Raw genomic sequence first — 18,515 nt, forward strand, 5'->3', positions numbered from 1 at the left:
CTATTATTTGTTTGATTTCTATCGGAATTCATTCTAACTTTGTTAACATTATCAGCATTGGATGACAGCTTAATGGTATACACCTGTTGGCCCTGACTGACCCCTAGGGGCTGATGGGTGGGCTCAAAAGGGTCAATTTAATTAACTGAAATATTTCAAATCTCAGGTGACCATTAAGGCCCATGGGCCTCTTGTTGTATGAAGCAGTGCTCTTCCATTCTTTATTGTTCTTAGTCACAAAAATGCATGGCATAAAATAGTGTAATACTGTATAACTGTACGCCATGTATCACATTGTTATTATATATATGTGACCTCTTGTTACACCTGTTAGTTAAAATCATTGAAATTTCCTCTAAATCTTGAATCAGGGTTGAAATAATCCCAGATTTGAGCAGTCATTACTCATAAAACACTGGAAAACTCAGACATTTTGGCCCTGGCCTGATTATGTTAACAAAAAAAACCCACCACCTGTTATACAGCTTCTGACCAGGGGCTTGGGGAGATTGGTGAGAGGAGTGTGTATAACCTGTATGTATATTTCACTTTCTATTTGCAATTGCCTTGAAGTCAAAATGTTAAATGTCAATTTTAGCCTCAGGATTATGGTCAGATGGCTTGTTGATGATTATGGGTGATATGTAGCCACACGACAGGTCCCTATGCTTACCTTCAGTGTCTAGTTTGCTTTAAATTTTCTTTGAAACAAGAATGCTGAATTCAGTACAATGTACATAGTACTGAGAGGCAAATACCAAAGTGGAAAACTTTGCTTTGCCATAATCATAAATATCCAGGTGAGCGATACAGGCCCCATGGGCATCTTGTTACAAATATTGAAACAGCTATGACATTTCTTAAATAATGTTTGATAAATGGGTTTGTTCAGCTGTAGGTAAATAAACAAATTCTTTGAATGATTGAATTGAAAAAATATAATGACAATTCATTTCTCTGTGCAAGGAGTTAACTGAGTTTTATATTGATGTTAAAATTAAAGAGAAATCATTCTGTAAACTGAGTTTTAAATGGATGTTAAAATTAAAGAGAAATCATTCTGTAAACTGAGTTTTAAATGGATGTTAAAATTAAAGAGAAATCATTCTGTAAACTGAGTTTTAAATGGATGTTAAAATTAAAGAGAAATCATTCTGTAAATCTTAAGGCAGAGTTATTAAACTTGAAGGGGCAGCTGAAGCCATTTTGCTGCAAAATAAGTTGATTGAGGATTTTCCTGTATCAATGACTCGCAAGTCACCATTTAAGATGGATGTTTGATCAGGTTCATCCTAGGTGAGATAAAAGGACAGATTTCACACCACGACAGACAGGCAATGTTGATATTAAACCCACGAGCTGCAATATTATACAACTTTCTAATTGTGTTTGGTCAGGTGCATCATGGGATATGTGCATGCGAGTGAAATGGGGTTAAGTAACTAGTCTATCACCAGGTGATGAGACGTATCTCTTCTGACGATCAGTCCTTCTGTCGCAGGAATCAATACGGGAATGTACAGTATCACAACTAGTGCATTTGATCACTGGAAATTCTGACCTAGAGGTTCCAACAGACGTACACTGACTGCAGGTTTAATTCTTTGTGTCTTCAGGCAAATTTCAAGTGATTAAAACACACATGGTTTTACTGAGCTATCATGACAAATTGACTTCGTCTTTACATTGGTATAACATCGTTATGTGTTGCTCGGTTTTTATCGTGACTTTGATAACACCTTTACGGTTGTGTTGCCTTCCAGCTGTTTTATGGATATCTGTAATTTTATAAAACAGTACTCCAATTCCTCCAGGGAGGTTAAGTACTTTATTCTGCCCAAATAAAACAAAAATCTATCGATAACTTAAATTTGATTAGTCAGTTTGCTGTCTGGAAATTGAATTGTGAAACAATATTTAACTCTTTCAGTACCATGGTCGACTAAAGTTGACATAAAAAATGTGCTCCCTCTTCCCCGTTGTCGACATAATTCCTAGCTCCCTCTTCTCCACTGTCGACTATAAAGGCTAAGCTGCTGTTATCTAAGTGTTGAATTGTTGAAAACAGCACCTGACACATACAACTACCCAATACAATGACATATAAAAGTGTTCTGGACTTTTGAAACAAACATTTTGGTTCATAAATTCTCGTTAATTTCGTTCAGGTTACATTTTTTCCCATTAGAGTAATAGCGAGGTGATGCCTTCTCAATAGGTTGTTAATGTAAACAATATGGCGGCTTGCTACATTTGCATTTTAGATATCACTGTCTAGGACGTTTCCGTGTTCAATGCGACATCTAGATCTATATATAATTTAGTTAAATATTTCTCAATGATATACAAAGATAACACTGACCTTTGCATTTCTATATGAAAAAAACAACACGCCAAAAATACACATATAGTCTACCATTTTGTTTGAACTACTGCGGCGGGCCTAATCACTTCTTCTGGTACAGAATCCGGAAAGAACACAAAGTACGGAAAAAGTTCAGATAATAAATGGAAAGTAGAATATTAAAGAAATGCTCCCTCTGGTGTAACATCGAAATCAGCACTTGCAGTTTACAAATACGCCCTATATACATGATTTGTCATTTAGGTAGAACAAATTAATGGGATGAAAAAAAAGATGCCGTCTGAAATTTGATTGTTAAATTTCATTACTACTAAATTTTAATCAGCACCGAGTTGACAATCAATTAATGCTACGTTTTTTCGGCATAGCCGTATAATTTTCTTTTGTTCCCGGAAATGACATGACAGGTGGCGTTACTGGTCAAGATGAAGTATGTGATTGGTCAATGTAGCGGTAAATTCAAAATGCAGATATGCAGTTAAAGACGAAACAAAATTAAGATTGAATGCAAGCTAAATAAGTGAATGTATCTATTCAAATGACACATTAATAAAATCATATTCCTGATTCAAATGCTGTCTTATTATCACCAAAAATGATTCAAACTGATATAATTTTGTTATCCGTGCTGAAACTGCGAATTTATTAATTAGTTTGTTAATCTATTTCACAAGCAGTTTGACATTATAACTACCAGCATTAAAACTATGCCGTTTATCTTTTTTAAAGATATTTCTTGTTTGTTCTGGCTTTAATCACTTTTCAGTTGCAGTTTTTGTGTACTCTACCTCCGACTCATTAATGTATGATATTTTTGTGTTGTAGATGAACATAGCCGGGTGATACTGCCAGACAGCGAGTGGGATCCTCTGTCATCATACATCAATGCAAACTACATCAGGGTAAGTCAAGGTCACTGCTAAAATCAAGGTCAAGGTCACTTCCCAGACCAGGGTCAAGGCCATATGGCATAGTGTTAGTATTGTCCTTTAAAGTGTAAGTAACTTTAGGATTATTTGGCAGCGTTTTGTTGACTGTTGTTGGGTAAGGTTGTGATTAAGATTACAGGAATTTCTCACAGATCTCAATTAGTCTGTTTAACATAATGATGTCATAACATTCTGTTGTGTTTCTCTGTGTCAGCTTTTTCCCATTAAACCTGTGGTTAATTCCTACTTGGTGACTTCGAAAATCTCCTTATTATTAAGCTGTTGTAATCTGTCTGTCACTGACTAAATCATCTGTCTCAATTAGATACGCCTTACAATGAGATAGTTACTTACAATGAGGTACGCCTTACAATAGGTACGCCTTACAATGAGATACGCCTTACAATGAGATAGTCACTTACAATGAGATAGTCACTTACAATGAGGAATGCCTTACAATGAGGTTTGCCTTACAATGAGGTACGCCTTACAATAGGTACGCCTTACAATGAGGTACGCCTTACAATGAGATAGTCACTTACAATGAGGTACGCCTTACAATGAGGTACGCCTTACAATGAGGTACGCCTTACAATGAGATACGCCTTACAATGAGGTACGCCTTGCAATGAGATACGCCTTACACAATGAAATACGCCTTACAATGAGGTACGCCTTGGAATGAGGTACGCCTTGCAATGAGGTACGCCTTGCAATGAGATACGCCTTACAATGAGGTACGCCTTACAATGAGGTACGCCTTGCAATGAGATACGCCTTACACAATGAGATACGCCTTACAATGAGATTTGCCTAACAATGAGGTACGCCTTACAATGAGATATGCCTTACAATGAGATACGCCTTACAATGAGGTACGCCTTACAATGAGATACCGTATTGCGCCTTACAATGAGGTATGTCTTACAATGAGATATGCTTCACAATGAGGTCGGCTTATTACCAGGCATGTAAATAAATAATTTATAATTAAGTCCTCTCAGATCAGTGGTCAACACATTGGGAGGGCTCATTACCACGCATGTAATAATTAATAATCAAGTCCTGTCAGACCAGTGGTCAACATAGCAGGAGGGCTTATTATTCAGACCAGTGGTCAACACAGCAGGAGGGCTTATTACCAGGCATGCTTATAGTGTTTCATTGTTATTATACATAATTTATAAAAACTGGTTTTACAATAAGTATGTGCTGAATGATTGACATTTCTGGTGTTACAAGATACATGATGATCATATAATATATATAATGCATTTCCTTAATGTATGTTTTTTTCTGGGTCTCGGTATGGTAGCAATGGAGATTAATCTCCTCTGTAATAGGAAATCCATACCTGGAGTTTCTGTAGATTTCATGAAAATATTTCTATTCCTTATCTTCTTTTCTAATCCATCAAAGTTATTGGCCATTTGGTCCGTTCTTAAGCCGCGTGGATTTCATCTCCGCTCCATGTTGTAATTCAAGGAAGCATATCTCCGAGTTCGCTTGGGGCTTACCTCCTATAAACAATGATCGTTATGTATGATATCCATATTCACTCGTCTCATGGCATTTATTTCTACATTTAAATGCCACAAACTGATTCATGGACATTGAACAAGATGTTCTGGTTTGATTTTGTTGCAGTTAATGGAAACTCAGGAATATAAATGTGAAATATTTAGCTGTGTATGAAGTTTGCAGCCTTTTGTACAAATGGCATTGTGTGTTGTGGTTTAGGTTAATGTCTAGAGACTGGGGATTCAATATTGAAATTGATCAGTGTATTGTGAAGTCTTCCTCATTGTAAGTGAAGTTGGACACTGAATAATCTGTAAAGAATTGTTCATGAGAGATCAGGCGAGGTCTGTCTGTTGGTCTGTAATAACCACCCACCTTTAGAACTGACCCAAGTATTACTGGTAGGGATGGGGGGGGGGTGGAGACATAAGGTCCCGTGCGTGCAGTGTCATGTATCAAAAGTAGATCCATCTGACCTACATTTTGACCTATTGATCTACATCAAAGAAAAAGATTGTCTCCTACATGACTTGTCACAGGAACCGGTTGACTCTCTATCTATTATGAATTTATCATCTATGCATTCTTGGCCTTTAATTTGACAGCTAGAGTAATGTCATTGGTGGAATTGCCTGGTTTATCTGTTGTAAGTGTGTGGACCTTTTTGGACCAAATTTTGTGTTAATTAAAGTACCAGGTATCCTCTTTATCACTTCTTAAGTACAAACATATCCTAAATTTGGGACTGATGATGTCCCTTGTTATGTATGTTAATATTTGGGACTGATGATGTCCCTCGTTATGTTTATATTTGGGACTGATGATGTCCCTGGTTATGTATGTTAATATTTGGGACTAATGACGTCCCTCTTTTTGTGTGTTAATATTTGGGACTGATGATGTCCCTTGTTATGTTAATATTTGGGACTAATGACGTCCCTCATTATATATGTTAATATTTGGGACTGATGATGTCCCTTGTTATGTTAATATTTGGGACTAATGATGTCCCTCGTTATGTGTGTTAATATTTGGGACTGATGATGTCCCTCGTTATGTTCATATTTGGGACTGATTATGTCCCTTGTTATGTGTGTTAATATTTGGGACTGATGATGTCCCTTGTTATGTTAATATTTGCGACTGATGATGTCCCTTGTTATGTATGTTAATATTTGGGACTGATGATGTCCATTGTTATGTATGTTAATATTTGGGACTGATGATGTCCCTCGTTATGTTAATATTTGGGACTGATGATGTCCCTCGTTATGTTAATATTTGGGACTGATGATGTCCCTTGTTATGTTAATATTTGGGACTGATGATGTCCCTTGTTATGTATGTTAATATTTGGGACTGTACAATTGTAATGTCCCTTGTTATGCATGTTAATATTTGGGACTGATGATGTCCCTCGTTATGTATGTTAATATTTGGGACTAATGACGTCCCTCGTTATGTATGTTAATATTTAGGACTGATGATGTCCCTCGTTATGTTAATATTTGGGACTGATGATGTCCCTTGTTATGTATGTTAATATTTAGGACTGATGACGTCCCTCGTTATGTTAATATTTGGGACTGATGATGTCCCTCATTATGTATGTTAATATTTGGGACTGATGACGTCCCTTGTTATGTTAATATTTGGGACTAATGACGTCCCTCGTTATGTATGTTAATATTTAGGACTGATGATGTCCCTTGTTATGTTAATATTTGGGACTGATGATGTCCCTTGTTATGTTAATATTTGGGACTGATGACGTCCCTCGTTATGTATGTTAATATTTGGGACTGATGATGTCCCTCGTTATGTTAATATTTGGGACTGATGATGTCCCTCGTTATGTTAATATTTGGGACTGATTATGTCCCTTGTTATGTGTGTTAATATTTGGGACTGGTGATGTCCCTTGTTATGTATGTTAATATTTGGGACTGATGATGTCCCTCGTTATGTTAATATTTGGGACTGATGATGTCCCTGGTTATGTATGTTAATATTTGGGACTGATGATGTCCCTCGTTATGTATGTTAATATTTGGGACTGATGATGTCCCTTGTTATGTATGTTAATATTTGGGACTGATGACGTCCCTCGTTATGTTAATATTTGGGACTGATGACGTCCCTCGTTATGTATGTTAATATTTGGGACTGATAATGTCCCTCGTTATGTTAATATTTGGGACTGATGATGTCCCTTGTTATGTATGTTAATATTTGGGACTGATGATGTCCCTCGTTATGTTAATATTTGGGACTGATGATGTCCCTTGTTATGTTAATATTTGGGACTGATGATGTCCCTCGTTATGTTTGTTAATATTTGGGACTGATGATGTCCCTCGTTATGTTAATATTTTGGACTGATGATGTCCCTCGTTATGTATGTTAATATTTGGGACTGATGATGTCCCTCGTTATGTTAATATTTGGGACTGATGACGTCCCTCGTTATGTATGTTAATATTTGGGACTGATGATGTCCCTCGTTATGTTAATATTTGGGACTGATGATGTCCCTCGTTATGTTAATATTTGGGACTGATGATGTCCCTTGTTATGTATGATTATATTTGGGACTGATGACGTCCCTTGTTATGTATGTTAATAGTTTGTGCAGAAGCAATCATATTTTACATTAACCCATCTATGACACCATCATCTGAATACCAATTAATGTTTGTGAAAAGATCCTTAAATGAAATTTGACCCACCTTATGGATTAAAACCCTTGCCCTTTGGAAACTGAATAAAACATCATCGTCTGTGTTCTGACAGGGATATGATGGAGAGCCTCAGGCCTATGTAGCTACCCAGGGACCAATGTCACACACGATTGTGGACTTCTGGAGGATGGTGTGGGCAGAAAAGTCTCCTATCATCGTAATGATCACAAAACTAAAGGAAAAAGGACGAGTAAGTATATGATCTGGACAGAGATAATTTAGGAAAAGGGACGAGTAAGTATAATGGTCTGGACAGATAATTTAGGAAATTTCGGGACAAGAATATGATATTTTGGAGGGTGTTATTGTTCCTCCCCGTGGGCCTCTTGTTAGCTCACCTGGCTCTAAGGACCAAGGTGTCAGTTTATGCCATAGTTTATGCCATACCCCTGTGTCCGGCATCCGCCCGTCCATCCGTCAGCAATTGACTTCTTCATAACTGCTGATCAGAATTATGGAACAGAATTTGTCTGGAAGCATCTGAAGGTGGTTGACACTCAAAATTGTACAAATGGTGTGGCTGACCCCCGAGGGCCTGATTGGCGGAGCCAAAGGGGGTCAATTTCGCTATATTGATATAAACAACTGATCTGTAACTACATTGTAAGCAATGAATATCGCTCATATTTGTCTGGTATGTAGCATTGTTATGGGATGGGATTTCAAAATTGTACAAGTAATGGGGCTGACCCCTGGGGGGCCAAAGGGGCAGAGCCAAAGGCATAAAAACCTGACATTTTTAGAATTACAACAAAACCAATATACATTTACTAATATACATGTACCAATATAAAATGCTATATTGACATATAGCTATGCGACAATCTTGTTTTATATCTCATGAAACCAGGTGAGTGATACAGGCCCTCTGGGCCTCTTGTCTGGTGTTGGACGGGTGTGTATTGTTCCTCCCCGTGGGCCTCTTGTCTGGTGTTGGACGGGTGTGTATTGTACCTCCCTGTGGGCCTATTGTCTAGTGTTGGACGGGTGTGTATTGTACCTCCCCATGGGCCTCTTGTCTGGTGTTGGACGGGTGTGTATTTTTCCTCCCCATGGGCCTCTTGTCTGGTGTTGGACGGGTGTGTATTGTTCCTCCCTGTGGGCCTCTTTGTCTGGTATAGGACAGGCGTGTATTGTTCCTCCCCGTGGGCCTCTTGTCTGGTGTTGGACGGGTGTGTATTGTTCCTCCCCGTGGGCCTCTTGTCTGGTGTTGGACGGGTGTGTATTGTACCTCCCTGTGGGCCTATTGTCTGGTGTTGGACGGGTGTGTATTGTACCTCCCCATGGGCCTCTTGTCTGGTGTTGGGATGGGCGTGTATTGTTCCTCCCCGTGGGCCTCTTGTCTGGTGTTGGACGGGTGTGTATTATACCTCCCTGTGGGCCTATTGTCTGGTGTTGGGACGGGTGTGTATTGTTCCTCCCCATGAGTCACTTGTCTGGTGTTGGACGGGTGTGTATTGTACCTCCCTGTGGGCCTATTGTCTGGTGTTGGGACGGGTGTGTATTGTTCCTCCCCATGGGCCTTTTGTCTGGTGTTGGGACGGGTGTGTATTGTTCCTCCCCATGGGCCTCTTGTCTGGTGTTGGGACGGGTGTGTATTGTTCCTCCCCATTAGTCACTTGTCTGGTGTTGGGACGGGTGTGTATTGTACCTCCACGTGGGCCTCTTGTCTGGTGTTGGACGGGTGTGTATTGTACCTCCCCATGGGCCTCTTGTCTGGTGTTGGACGGGTGTGTATTGTTCCTCCCCATGAGTCACTTGTCTGGTGTTGGATGGGTGTGTATTGTACCTCCCTGTGGGCCTATTGTCTGGTGTTGGGACGGGTGTGTATTGTACCTCCCTGTGGGCCTATTGTCTGGTGTTGGGACGGGTGTGTATTGTACCTCCCCGTGGGCCTCTTGTCTGGTGTTGGATGGACGTGTATTGTACCTCCCCATGGGCCTCTTGTCTGGTGTTGGGACGGGTGTGTATTGTACCTCCCCGTGGGCCTCTTGTCTGGTGTTGGATGGACGTGTATTGTACCTCCCCATGGGCCTCTTGTCTGGTGTTGGGACGGGTGTGTATTGTACCTCCCCATGGGCCTCTTGTCTGGTGTTGGGACGGGTGTGTATTGTTCCTCCCCATGAGTCACTTGTCTGGTGTTGGACGGGTGTGTATTGTTCCTCCCCATGAGTCACTTGTCTGGTGTTGGATGGGTGTATATCATTCCTGTCGTTACTTGGAGGAGTGCTTTATGATACTTTGTTGCTTGGGACCTGATCACTGTTACTTTGTTGTAGCCTAAATGTGAAAGTTACCTACCAGAGGACTACTCATCGGCAACATTTGGAGATATAGATGTAAAAGTGGACAGAGTGGTCACTCGACATGGCTATTCTCTCAGACACCTCTTACTGCGGGTAAGTGGACAGGGCGGTCACTCAGCACGGCTATTCTCTCAGATACCTCTTACTGCGGGTAAGTGGACAGGGCGGTCACTCAACACGGCTATTCTCTCAGACACCTCTTACTGGACAGGGTGGTCACTCGACACGGCTATTCTCTCAGATACCTCTTACTGCAGGTAAATGGACAGGGTGGTCACTCGACATGGCTATTCTCTTAGACACCTCTTACTGCGGGTAAGTGGACAGGGCGGTCACTCGACACGGCTATTCTCTCAGACACCTCTTACTGGACAGGGTGGTCACTCGACACGGCTATTCTCTCAGATACCTCTTACTGCGGGTAAGTGGACAGGGCGGTCACTCGACACGGCTATTCTCTCAGACACCTCTTACTGGACAGGGTGGTCACTCGACACGGCTATTCTCTTAGACACCTCTTACTGCGGGTAAGTGGACAGGGCGGTCACTCAACACGGCTATTCTCTCAGACACCTCTTACTGGACAGGGCGGTCACTCAACACGGCTATTCTCTCAGATACCTCTTACTGCAGGTAAGTGGACAGGGTGGTCACTCGACATGGCTATTCTCTCAGACACCTCTTACTGGACAGGGCGGTCACTCAACACGGCTATTCTCTCAGATACCTCTTACTGCAGGTAAGTGGACAGGGCGGTCACTCAACACGGCTATTCTCTCAGACACCTCTTACTGGACAGGGCGGTCACTCAACACGGCTATTCTCTCAGATACCTCTTACTGCAGGTAAGTGGACAGAGTGGTCACTCGACATGGCTATTCTCTTAGACACCTCTTACTGCGGGTAAGTGGACAGGGCGGTCACTCAACACGGCTATTCTCTCAGATACCTCTCACTGCGGGTAAGTGGACAGGGCGGTCACTCGACATGGCTATTCTCTTAGACACCTCTTACTGCGGGTAAGTGGACAGGGTGGTCACTCGACATGGCTATTCTCTCAGACACCTCTTACTGCGGGTAAGTGGACAGGGCGGTCACTCGACACGGCTATTCTCTCAGACACCTCTTACTGCGGGTAAGTAAACAGGGTGGTCACTCGACATGGCTATTCTCTCAGACACCTCTTACTGCGGGTAAGTGGACAGGATGGTCACTCGACACGGCTATTCTCTCAGACACCTCTTACTGGACAGGGTGGTCACTCGACACGGCTATTCTCTCAGACACCTCTTACTGGACAGGGTGGTCACTCGACACGGCTATTCTTTCAGACACCTCTTACTGGACAGGGTGGTCACTCGACACGGCTATTCTCTCAGACACCTCTTACTGGACAGGGTGGTCACTCAACACGGCTATACTCTCAGACACCTCTTACTACGGGTAAGTGGACAGGGCGGTCACTCAACACGGCTATTCTCTCAGACACCTCTTACTGCGGGTAAGTGGACAGGGTGGTCAAATATCTGATGAAGTGGGCTATCTGATGATGTGAGCCATATAATGAAGCGGGTTATCTGATGAAGTGAGCTATCTGATGAAGTGAGCTATCTGATGAAGTAGGCTATATAATGAAGTGGGCTATATAATGAAGTGAGCTATCTGATGAAATGGGCTATATAATGAAGCGGGCTATCTGATGAAGTGAAGTAGGGCTATCTGATAAAGTGGGCTATATAATGAAGTGGGTTATCTGATGAAGTAGGCTATATAATGAAGCGGGGTATCTGATGAAGTGAAGTGGGCTATATGATGAAGTGGGCTTTATGATGAAGTGGGCTTTCTGATGAAGTGGGCTATATGATGAAGTGGGCTATATGATGAAGTAGGCTATATAATGAAGTGTGCTATCTGATGAAGTAGGCTATCTGATGAAGTAGGCTATATAATGAAGTGGGTTATCTGATGAAGTGGGCTATATAATGAAGCGGGTTATCTGATGAAGTAGGCTATATAATGAAGTGTGCTATCTGATGAAGTGGGCTATCTGATGAAATGGGCTATATAATGAAGCGGGTTATCTGATGAAGTAGGCTATCTGATGAAGTAGGCTATATAATGAAGCGGGTTATCTGATGAAGTAGGCTATCTGATGAAGTAGGCTATATAATGAAGTGGGTTATCTGATGAAGAGGGCTATGTAATGAAGTGGGCTATATAATGAAGCAGGTTATCTGATGAAGTAGGCTATCTGATGAAGTAGGCTATATAATGAAGCGGGTTATCTGATGAAGTGGGCTATGTAATGAAGTGGGCTTTTTGATGAAGTGAAGTGGGCTATCTGATGAAGTGTAATACCTGATGAAGTGTGCTATCTGATGAAGTGAGCTATCTGATTAAGTGGGCTTTTTGATGAAGTGGGCTATCTGATGAAGTGGGCTATGTAATGAAGTGGGCTATATAATGAAGCGGGTTATCTGATGAAGTAGGCTATATAATGAAGCGGGTTATCTGATGAAGTAGGCTATATAATGAAGCGGGTTATCTGATGAAGTGGGCTATCTGATGAAGTAGGCTATCTGATGAAGTAGGCTATATAATGAAGCAGGTTATCTGATGAAGTAGGCTATCTGATGAAGTAGGCTATATAATGAAGCGGGTTATCTGATGAAGTGGGCTATGTAATGAAGTGGGCTTTTTGATGAAGTGAAGTGGGCCATCTGATGATTTGTGCTATCTGATGAAGTGTGCTACCTGATGAAGTGTGCTATCTGATGAAGTGAGCTATCTGATGAAGTGGGCTATCTGATGAAGTGGGCTCTCTGATGAAGTGGGCTATCTGATGAAGTGGGCTATATGATGAAGTGGGCTATCTGATGAAGTAGGCTATATAATGAAGTGTGCTACCTGATGAAGTGTGCTATCTGATGAAGTGTGCTATCTGATGAAGTGGGCTTTTTGATGAAGTGAAGTGGGCTATCTGATGAAGTGGGCTATCTGATGAAGTGGGCTATCTGATGAAGTGGGCTATCTGATGAAGTGGGTTATCTGATGAAGTAGGCTATCTGATGAAGTAGGCTATCTGATGAAGTGAAGTGGGCTATCTGATGAAGTAGCTCTATATAATGAAGTGGGCTTTATGATGAAGTGGGCTATCTGATGAAGTGGGCTTTATGATGAAGTGGGCTTTATGATGAAGTAGGCTATCTGATGAAGTAGGCTATCTGATGAAGCAGGCTATATCTGACAAAATCTTTTCCAAAACCGTCAAAACTGGGTCTCCGTGACCTAATGCCGTCACCTTTTGTCAAGTAGCTTGAGTCATAAACAATTTACATTTTGGACTTCATCTCAATAACCACGAGACCCAGGATTATGATGTGGCCATTAGCATAAAGGGGTGAAGAGCTACACCTACTATACTTTTGAGGTCACAGGGGTCAAATATGTTAGAATCTCTAATTATTTCTTCTCAATAACCAGAAACCCAAAGCAGATTTGTCACCCACAGGCATTGTACTGGAATGGTTAACACACAGATAATTACGGCAGTGGGAATCTCTCTTTAGCCTTGTGGTAATATAATTACTGTAGTGGGAATCTCTCTTTAGCCTTGTGGTAATTACGGTAGTGGGAATCTCACTTTAGCCTTGTGGTAATTACGGTAGTGGGACTCTATCTTTAGCCTTATGGTAATTACGGTAGTGGGAATCTCTCTTTAGCCTTGTGGTAATTACGGTAGTGGGACTCTATCTTTAGCCTTGTGGTAATTACGGTAGTGGGAATCCCTCTTTAGCCTTGTGGCAGGATGTCTGCTCAGAGAGGTCGCTAGTTCAAGGCACAGCACAGGCAGAGTATTAATTACTCCTTCCTATTACACATGTATGTGAGCCTCACTGACTATTTTATACCATACAGAGTAATGGTGAGCTACAACACGTTCTCCACTACTGGTACACGGCCTGGCCTGACCACAAACCTCCCACATCTCCCACAATGCTCCTGGAACTGATAAAGGAAGTGGAACAACGCCGTCACCATCACGATGGAATCCGCACAAAAGGACCAGTCATTGTCCACTGCAGGTAAGAGATGGTGACATATATTGAAATAATTCTGGTAATTAATACATCTAATTTAGTTTAATTATGTAATCCAAATAATTCTGGTATTATATACAATAATGTAGAAGTTGTAATCCAAAGAATCCTGTTTAAAGACTATATTTTATTACAGTAATAGTATCAGAATGAAGGAGTACTACATGTATTTGTTTAAAGACTATATTTTATTACAGTAATAGTATCAGAATGAAGGAGTGCTATTTGTTTAAAGACTATATTTTATTTCAGTAATAGTATCGGGAGGACGGGGTGTTTGTTTTGAAGAATATATGTTATTTCAGTTATAGTATCGTGATGAAGGAGTATTTGTTTAAAGACTGTTTTATTTCTGTAATAGAATCCAGATGAAGAGTATTTGTTTAAAGACTATGTTTTATTTCAGTGCTGGTATTGGGAGGACGGGGTGTTTTATCGCCATCAGTATAGGGATTCGACAGTTACGAGAGGAACACTCCGTGGATGCCCTGGGTACTGTATGTACAATGAGGATAGATAGGTAAGCTTTGTAAAACCCAGTCTCTCATCCAAAGCGAGTTTGGAGAAAAATTCATCAGTGATTGTGTTCTAAAATGAAATCCTTTCATTTACTGCCCCCCCCCCCCCCCTCCCCTCCTATATGGGCACTGACAACACATCTGCTTCTGTGGAATTCTAGAGTATTAATAGCTATGAAGCTATAGGAATTAACAAGTAGTGTACAACGTTCTGATAAAGTATGTCATCTGGGTTATAGGAACTCTTTATAACCAGCAAATTGGAGCATAATGTTACCATTAGCTTTAAGATTAAGGTGTTTAAATTGAAGTCTTGGTCCTTCAGAATCGTTTTGTTATAATGCTATAATTTCACTAATATAATTTTCTGCTGTTACAGGGGAGGTATGATACAAACACATGAACAGTATGATTTTGTACATCAGGCTTTATATGAGTACGAAAAACAGTTAGAGGAACCAATAGGGAACACGGTGGGAGACTGACCGAAACAATGACCTCTAGGCACTGACCTCATATATATAGTCAGTAGGGAGAGGGCTGACCAACAGGATCTACTGACCAGTACAATGTCAGCCTTAATTCAGGATTCAACTGAAACTGCCACCGTACACTTCTCCCACAATATCTTTGTACCAACATGTAGAAAGCATTCTCTCCATTCAAAATTTACACTACATGTGGAGATTGGATTTTCAAATGTAAAGATTTCTAATTGTTTCAGATTTAGGGAGTGTGAAGCTTTTTACTGATCCTGATTGTTAAATGTGAAGCATTTTACTGATTCAGATTATAAAGTTTGATGCCTTTTACTGATCTGGATTATCAGTAGGAAACTTTGTCCTGAATTAGGTGGTCGAGTGTGAATTCTCTTTCGAATTGGATTATGCAAAGTTTGGGAAAATGTTTACATAATCAGATTATTAAGCAAAGCTTTCTACTGACTTGGATTATGAAGCTTGAAGCTTACATCAGATTTAGATGATAAGTTTTGAGCTTCAAAATGAAATAAGAGTGCAATGTGATAAAAAAAAAAAAAATATAGGAGAATATTTTTACATCTATCATTCTGTCATCAATTTCTAGTGCTCATACTAACATATTACACTGCTTGTTGTGACAGAGGTTAATTTTTCAAAGACTACGTACGTAAACAGAAGGAATTTCACCACAAACCAGCTGCAGAAAATCGTAATCATTGCGAGTAAAGCACCTGACGTTTCCTGATACTGCCTGCCTTTGACTGTTTTATCAATCTATGATTGCTGCAAAAATTTATATAGAAAAATGCATTAATGTTACACAAGTCTATAATATGTGATGTGTTAACGGCAGAAGTCACCATACAAGTCTATAATATGTGATGTGTTACTGGCAGAAGTCACCATACAAGTCTATGAATGTGATGTGTTAACGGCAGAAGTCATCATACAAGTCTATGATATGTGATGTGTTAACGGCAGAAGTCACCATACAAGTTTATGACATGTGATGTGTTAGCGGCAGAAGTCACCATACAAGTCTATAATATGTGATGTGTTACTGGCAGAAGTCACCATACAAGTTTATGATATGTGATGTGTTAACGGCAGTTCTCAATACACAAAAACATTACATTGACATCTTGCCAAGAGATGTGTTTTTCGAAGTTGGGCTCAGCTCCCTACACCGGTATAAACTATTATATAATACGACACATTCAGTTTTGTCCATTTTTATGTTGTTAGGTGGATGATCTTCACCATGTTGTTTTATTTCTGTGTTTAGAATCCAGCCAAGCCCTGATATCAGTCTGTAGCTCTCCGATATACCAAATCTCTACATTTCAAACTAAAATTTACTCAAGTGTTCTTGCGATGTTATTTTTCGTAGAAATACAGACAGGATTATTATGATGTACTTAAAGCTATCTTATATCTGATCTCAATTTGGTAAGTTTGTCATGTGTCATTGAGTTTGATGTATATTAAAGATATCTAATACTGTCATACTCAAAATGAAACACTGAAGTAAGAAATGTGGATTTGAACTATGATACAGGTTACAGTCCTTTTCTACATTAAAATGCATAAAAAAAAATTCTAAACAGATATTTAGAATTCATTCAAATTAAAAACTGATTTTTATTATTTATCTGTTCATGCCAGATGACCTTTGCCATTCATTCGAAGAAGTCTTCTTAATTAAGGGTTATTCAAACCTTTTATTTACATGGACAAAGCAGGATTTTCATAAGGTTTCCAGCCCAGCTGATGATGACCGATTCACCTACTATATCTAGTCCCTGTAGAACCGCACTGTTTTTACCTTCGAGATACCAAGTGTATTTCACAAACAAAATCTGTGTACTTAATGTGATTCATTGTGTCACATGTTGATCATGTGACTACCATCATGTTATATGAAATTATTGTACCATTGTTATGTTGTATTCAGCATCATTTGGTGAAGTTTATATCCTGTTGTAGCTCTAGACAATTTTTATAATTGATTGTTTTATTATTTTCCCTGCAGCTATACAATTTAATTTTTATGACATGCAGCTGTTTTATTTTGGTTTCCCTCTCTCAAGTTTGAAATGTACAAGGTGTGAACATTTGATACCTGCTGAAAGTTAGTGTGAAATTTGTGTATTCTGATAGCTACCATGAGCCTGTGACACTTGTACTTATCCTTTATCATACATTTTAGTGTGCTGAAAAATAAATCTTCAGTGCAAGGAAATTTTGGAAGTCTTGCATATTATGCTACCAGACACTTCATTTTTTGGACAAAATTTTGATGTTAATACTTAAAGAATGGTGTTAATAACATCATATATACTTTGCACCACTTAGATTAAAGCAAAACCATTATGGCGGACTATAAACGATAGGATTCCTGGCAGACTTAAAGAATAGGAGACCTGACTGACTTAAACAATAGGATTCCTAGCCGACAATAAACAATAGGATTCCTGGCCGACAATAAACAATAGGATTCCTGGCCGACTATAAACGATAGGATTCCTGGCCGACTATAAACGATAGGATTCCTGGCAGACTTAAAGAATAGGAGACCTGACTGACTTAAAGAATAGGATTCCTAGCCGACAATAAACAATAGGATTCCTGGCCGACAATAAACAATAGGAGACCTGACCGACTATAAACAATAGGATTCCTGGCCGACAATAAACAATAGGATTCCTGGCCGACTATAAACAATAGGATTCCTGGCCGACTATAAACAATAGGATTCCTGGCCGACTAAAAACAATAGGATTCCTGACCGACTATAAACAATAGGATTCCTGGCCGACTAGAAACAATAGGATTCCTGGCCGACTATAAACGATAGGATTCCTGGCAGACTTAAAGAATAGGAGACCTGACTGACTTAAACAATAGGATTCCTAGCCGACAATAAACAATAGGATTCCTGGCCGACAATAAACAATAGGAGACCTGACCGACTATAAACAATAGGATTCCTGGCCGACAATAAACAATAGGATTCCTGGCCGACTATAAACAATAGGATTCCTGGCCGACTATAAACAATAGGATTCCTGGCCGACTAAAAACAATAGGATTCCTGACCGACTATAAACAATAGGATTCCTGGCCGACTAGAAACAATAGGATTCCTGACCGACTTAAACAATAGGATTCCTGACCGACTATAAACAATAGGATTCCTGACCGACTATAAATGATAGGATTCCTGGCCGACTTAAACAATAGGATTTCTGTGTTGACTAAACAATGGGATTCCTGACCGACTAAACAATAGGATTCCTATTTAACTAAACAATAGTATTAGTGCGGCAGCTTAACAATAGGATTTGTCAGATTTTGTAGTGAGACATTCTCTTATAATTAGGACTGTATGACATTTTTGGATCCACAGGAAATGTCAGGAAAACTCGGTGGTCAGATAAAACAGGTACTCAAGTCAGATGAGACAGGTACTCAAGACAGATTAGACAGGTACTCATGTCAGATTAAACAGGTACTCAAGTCAGATAAGACAGGTACTCATGTCAGATTAGAC

General features: G+C 40.0%; 1 protein-coding gene across 1 annotated transcript in view; it reads left to right on the forward strand.

Annotated features, from left to right (window-relative positions):
* The window catches only part of LOC117336840 (tyrosine-protein phosphatase non-receptor type 5-like), an 86,145-nt gene extending 68,941 nt beyond the window's left edge, over positions 1-17,204 (forward strand). The window contains exons 10-15 of the mRNA XM_033897497.1: positions 3,191-3,267; positions 7,609-7,746; positions 9,836-9,955; positions 13,781-13,947; positions 14,369-14,482; positions 14,860-17,204. Of these exons, the coding sequence (XP_033753388.1) occupies positions 3,191-3,267; positions 7,609-7,746; positions 9,836-9,955; positions 13,781-13,947; positions 14,369-14,482; positions 14,860-14,965 (722 nt within the window). The 3' untranslated portion in view covers positions 14,966-17,204. The remainder of the gene's footprint in view (positions 1-3,190; positions 3,268-7,608; positions 7,747-9,835; positions 9,956-13,780; positions 13,948-14,368; positions 14,483-14,859) is intronic.
* Positions 17,205-18,515: the final 1,311 nt, after the last annotated feature.

The sequence above is a fragment of the Pecten maximus genome, chromosome 10, assembly GCF_902652985.1.
Source record: "Pecten maximus chromosome 10, xPecMax1.1, whole genome shotgun sequence".
Classification (NCBI taxonomy): domain Eukaryota; kingdom Metazoa; phylum Mollusca; class Bivalvia; order Pectinida; family Pectinidae; genus Pecten; species Pecten maximus.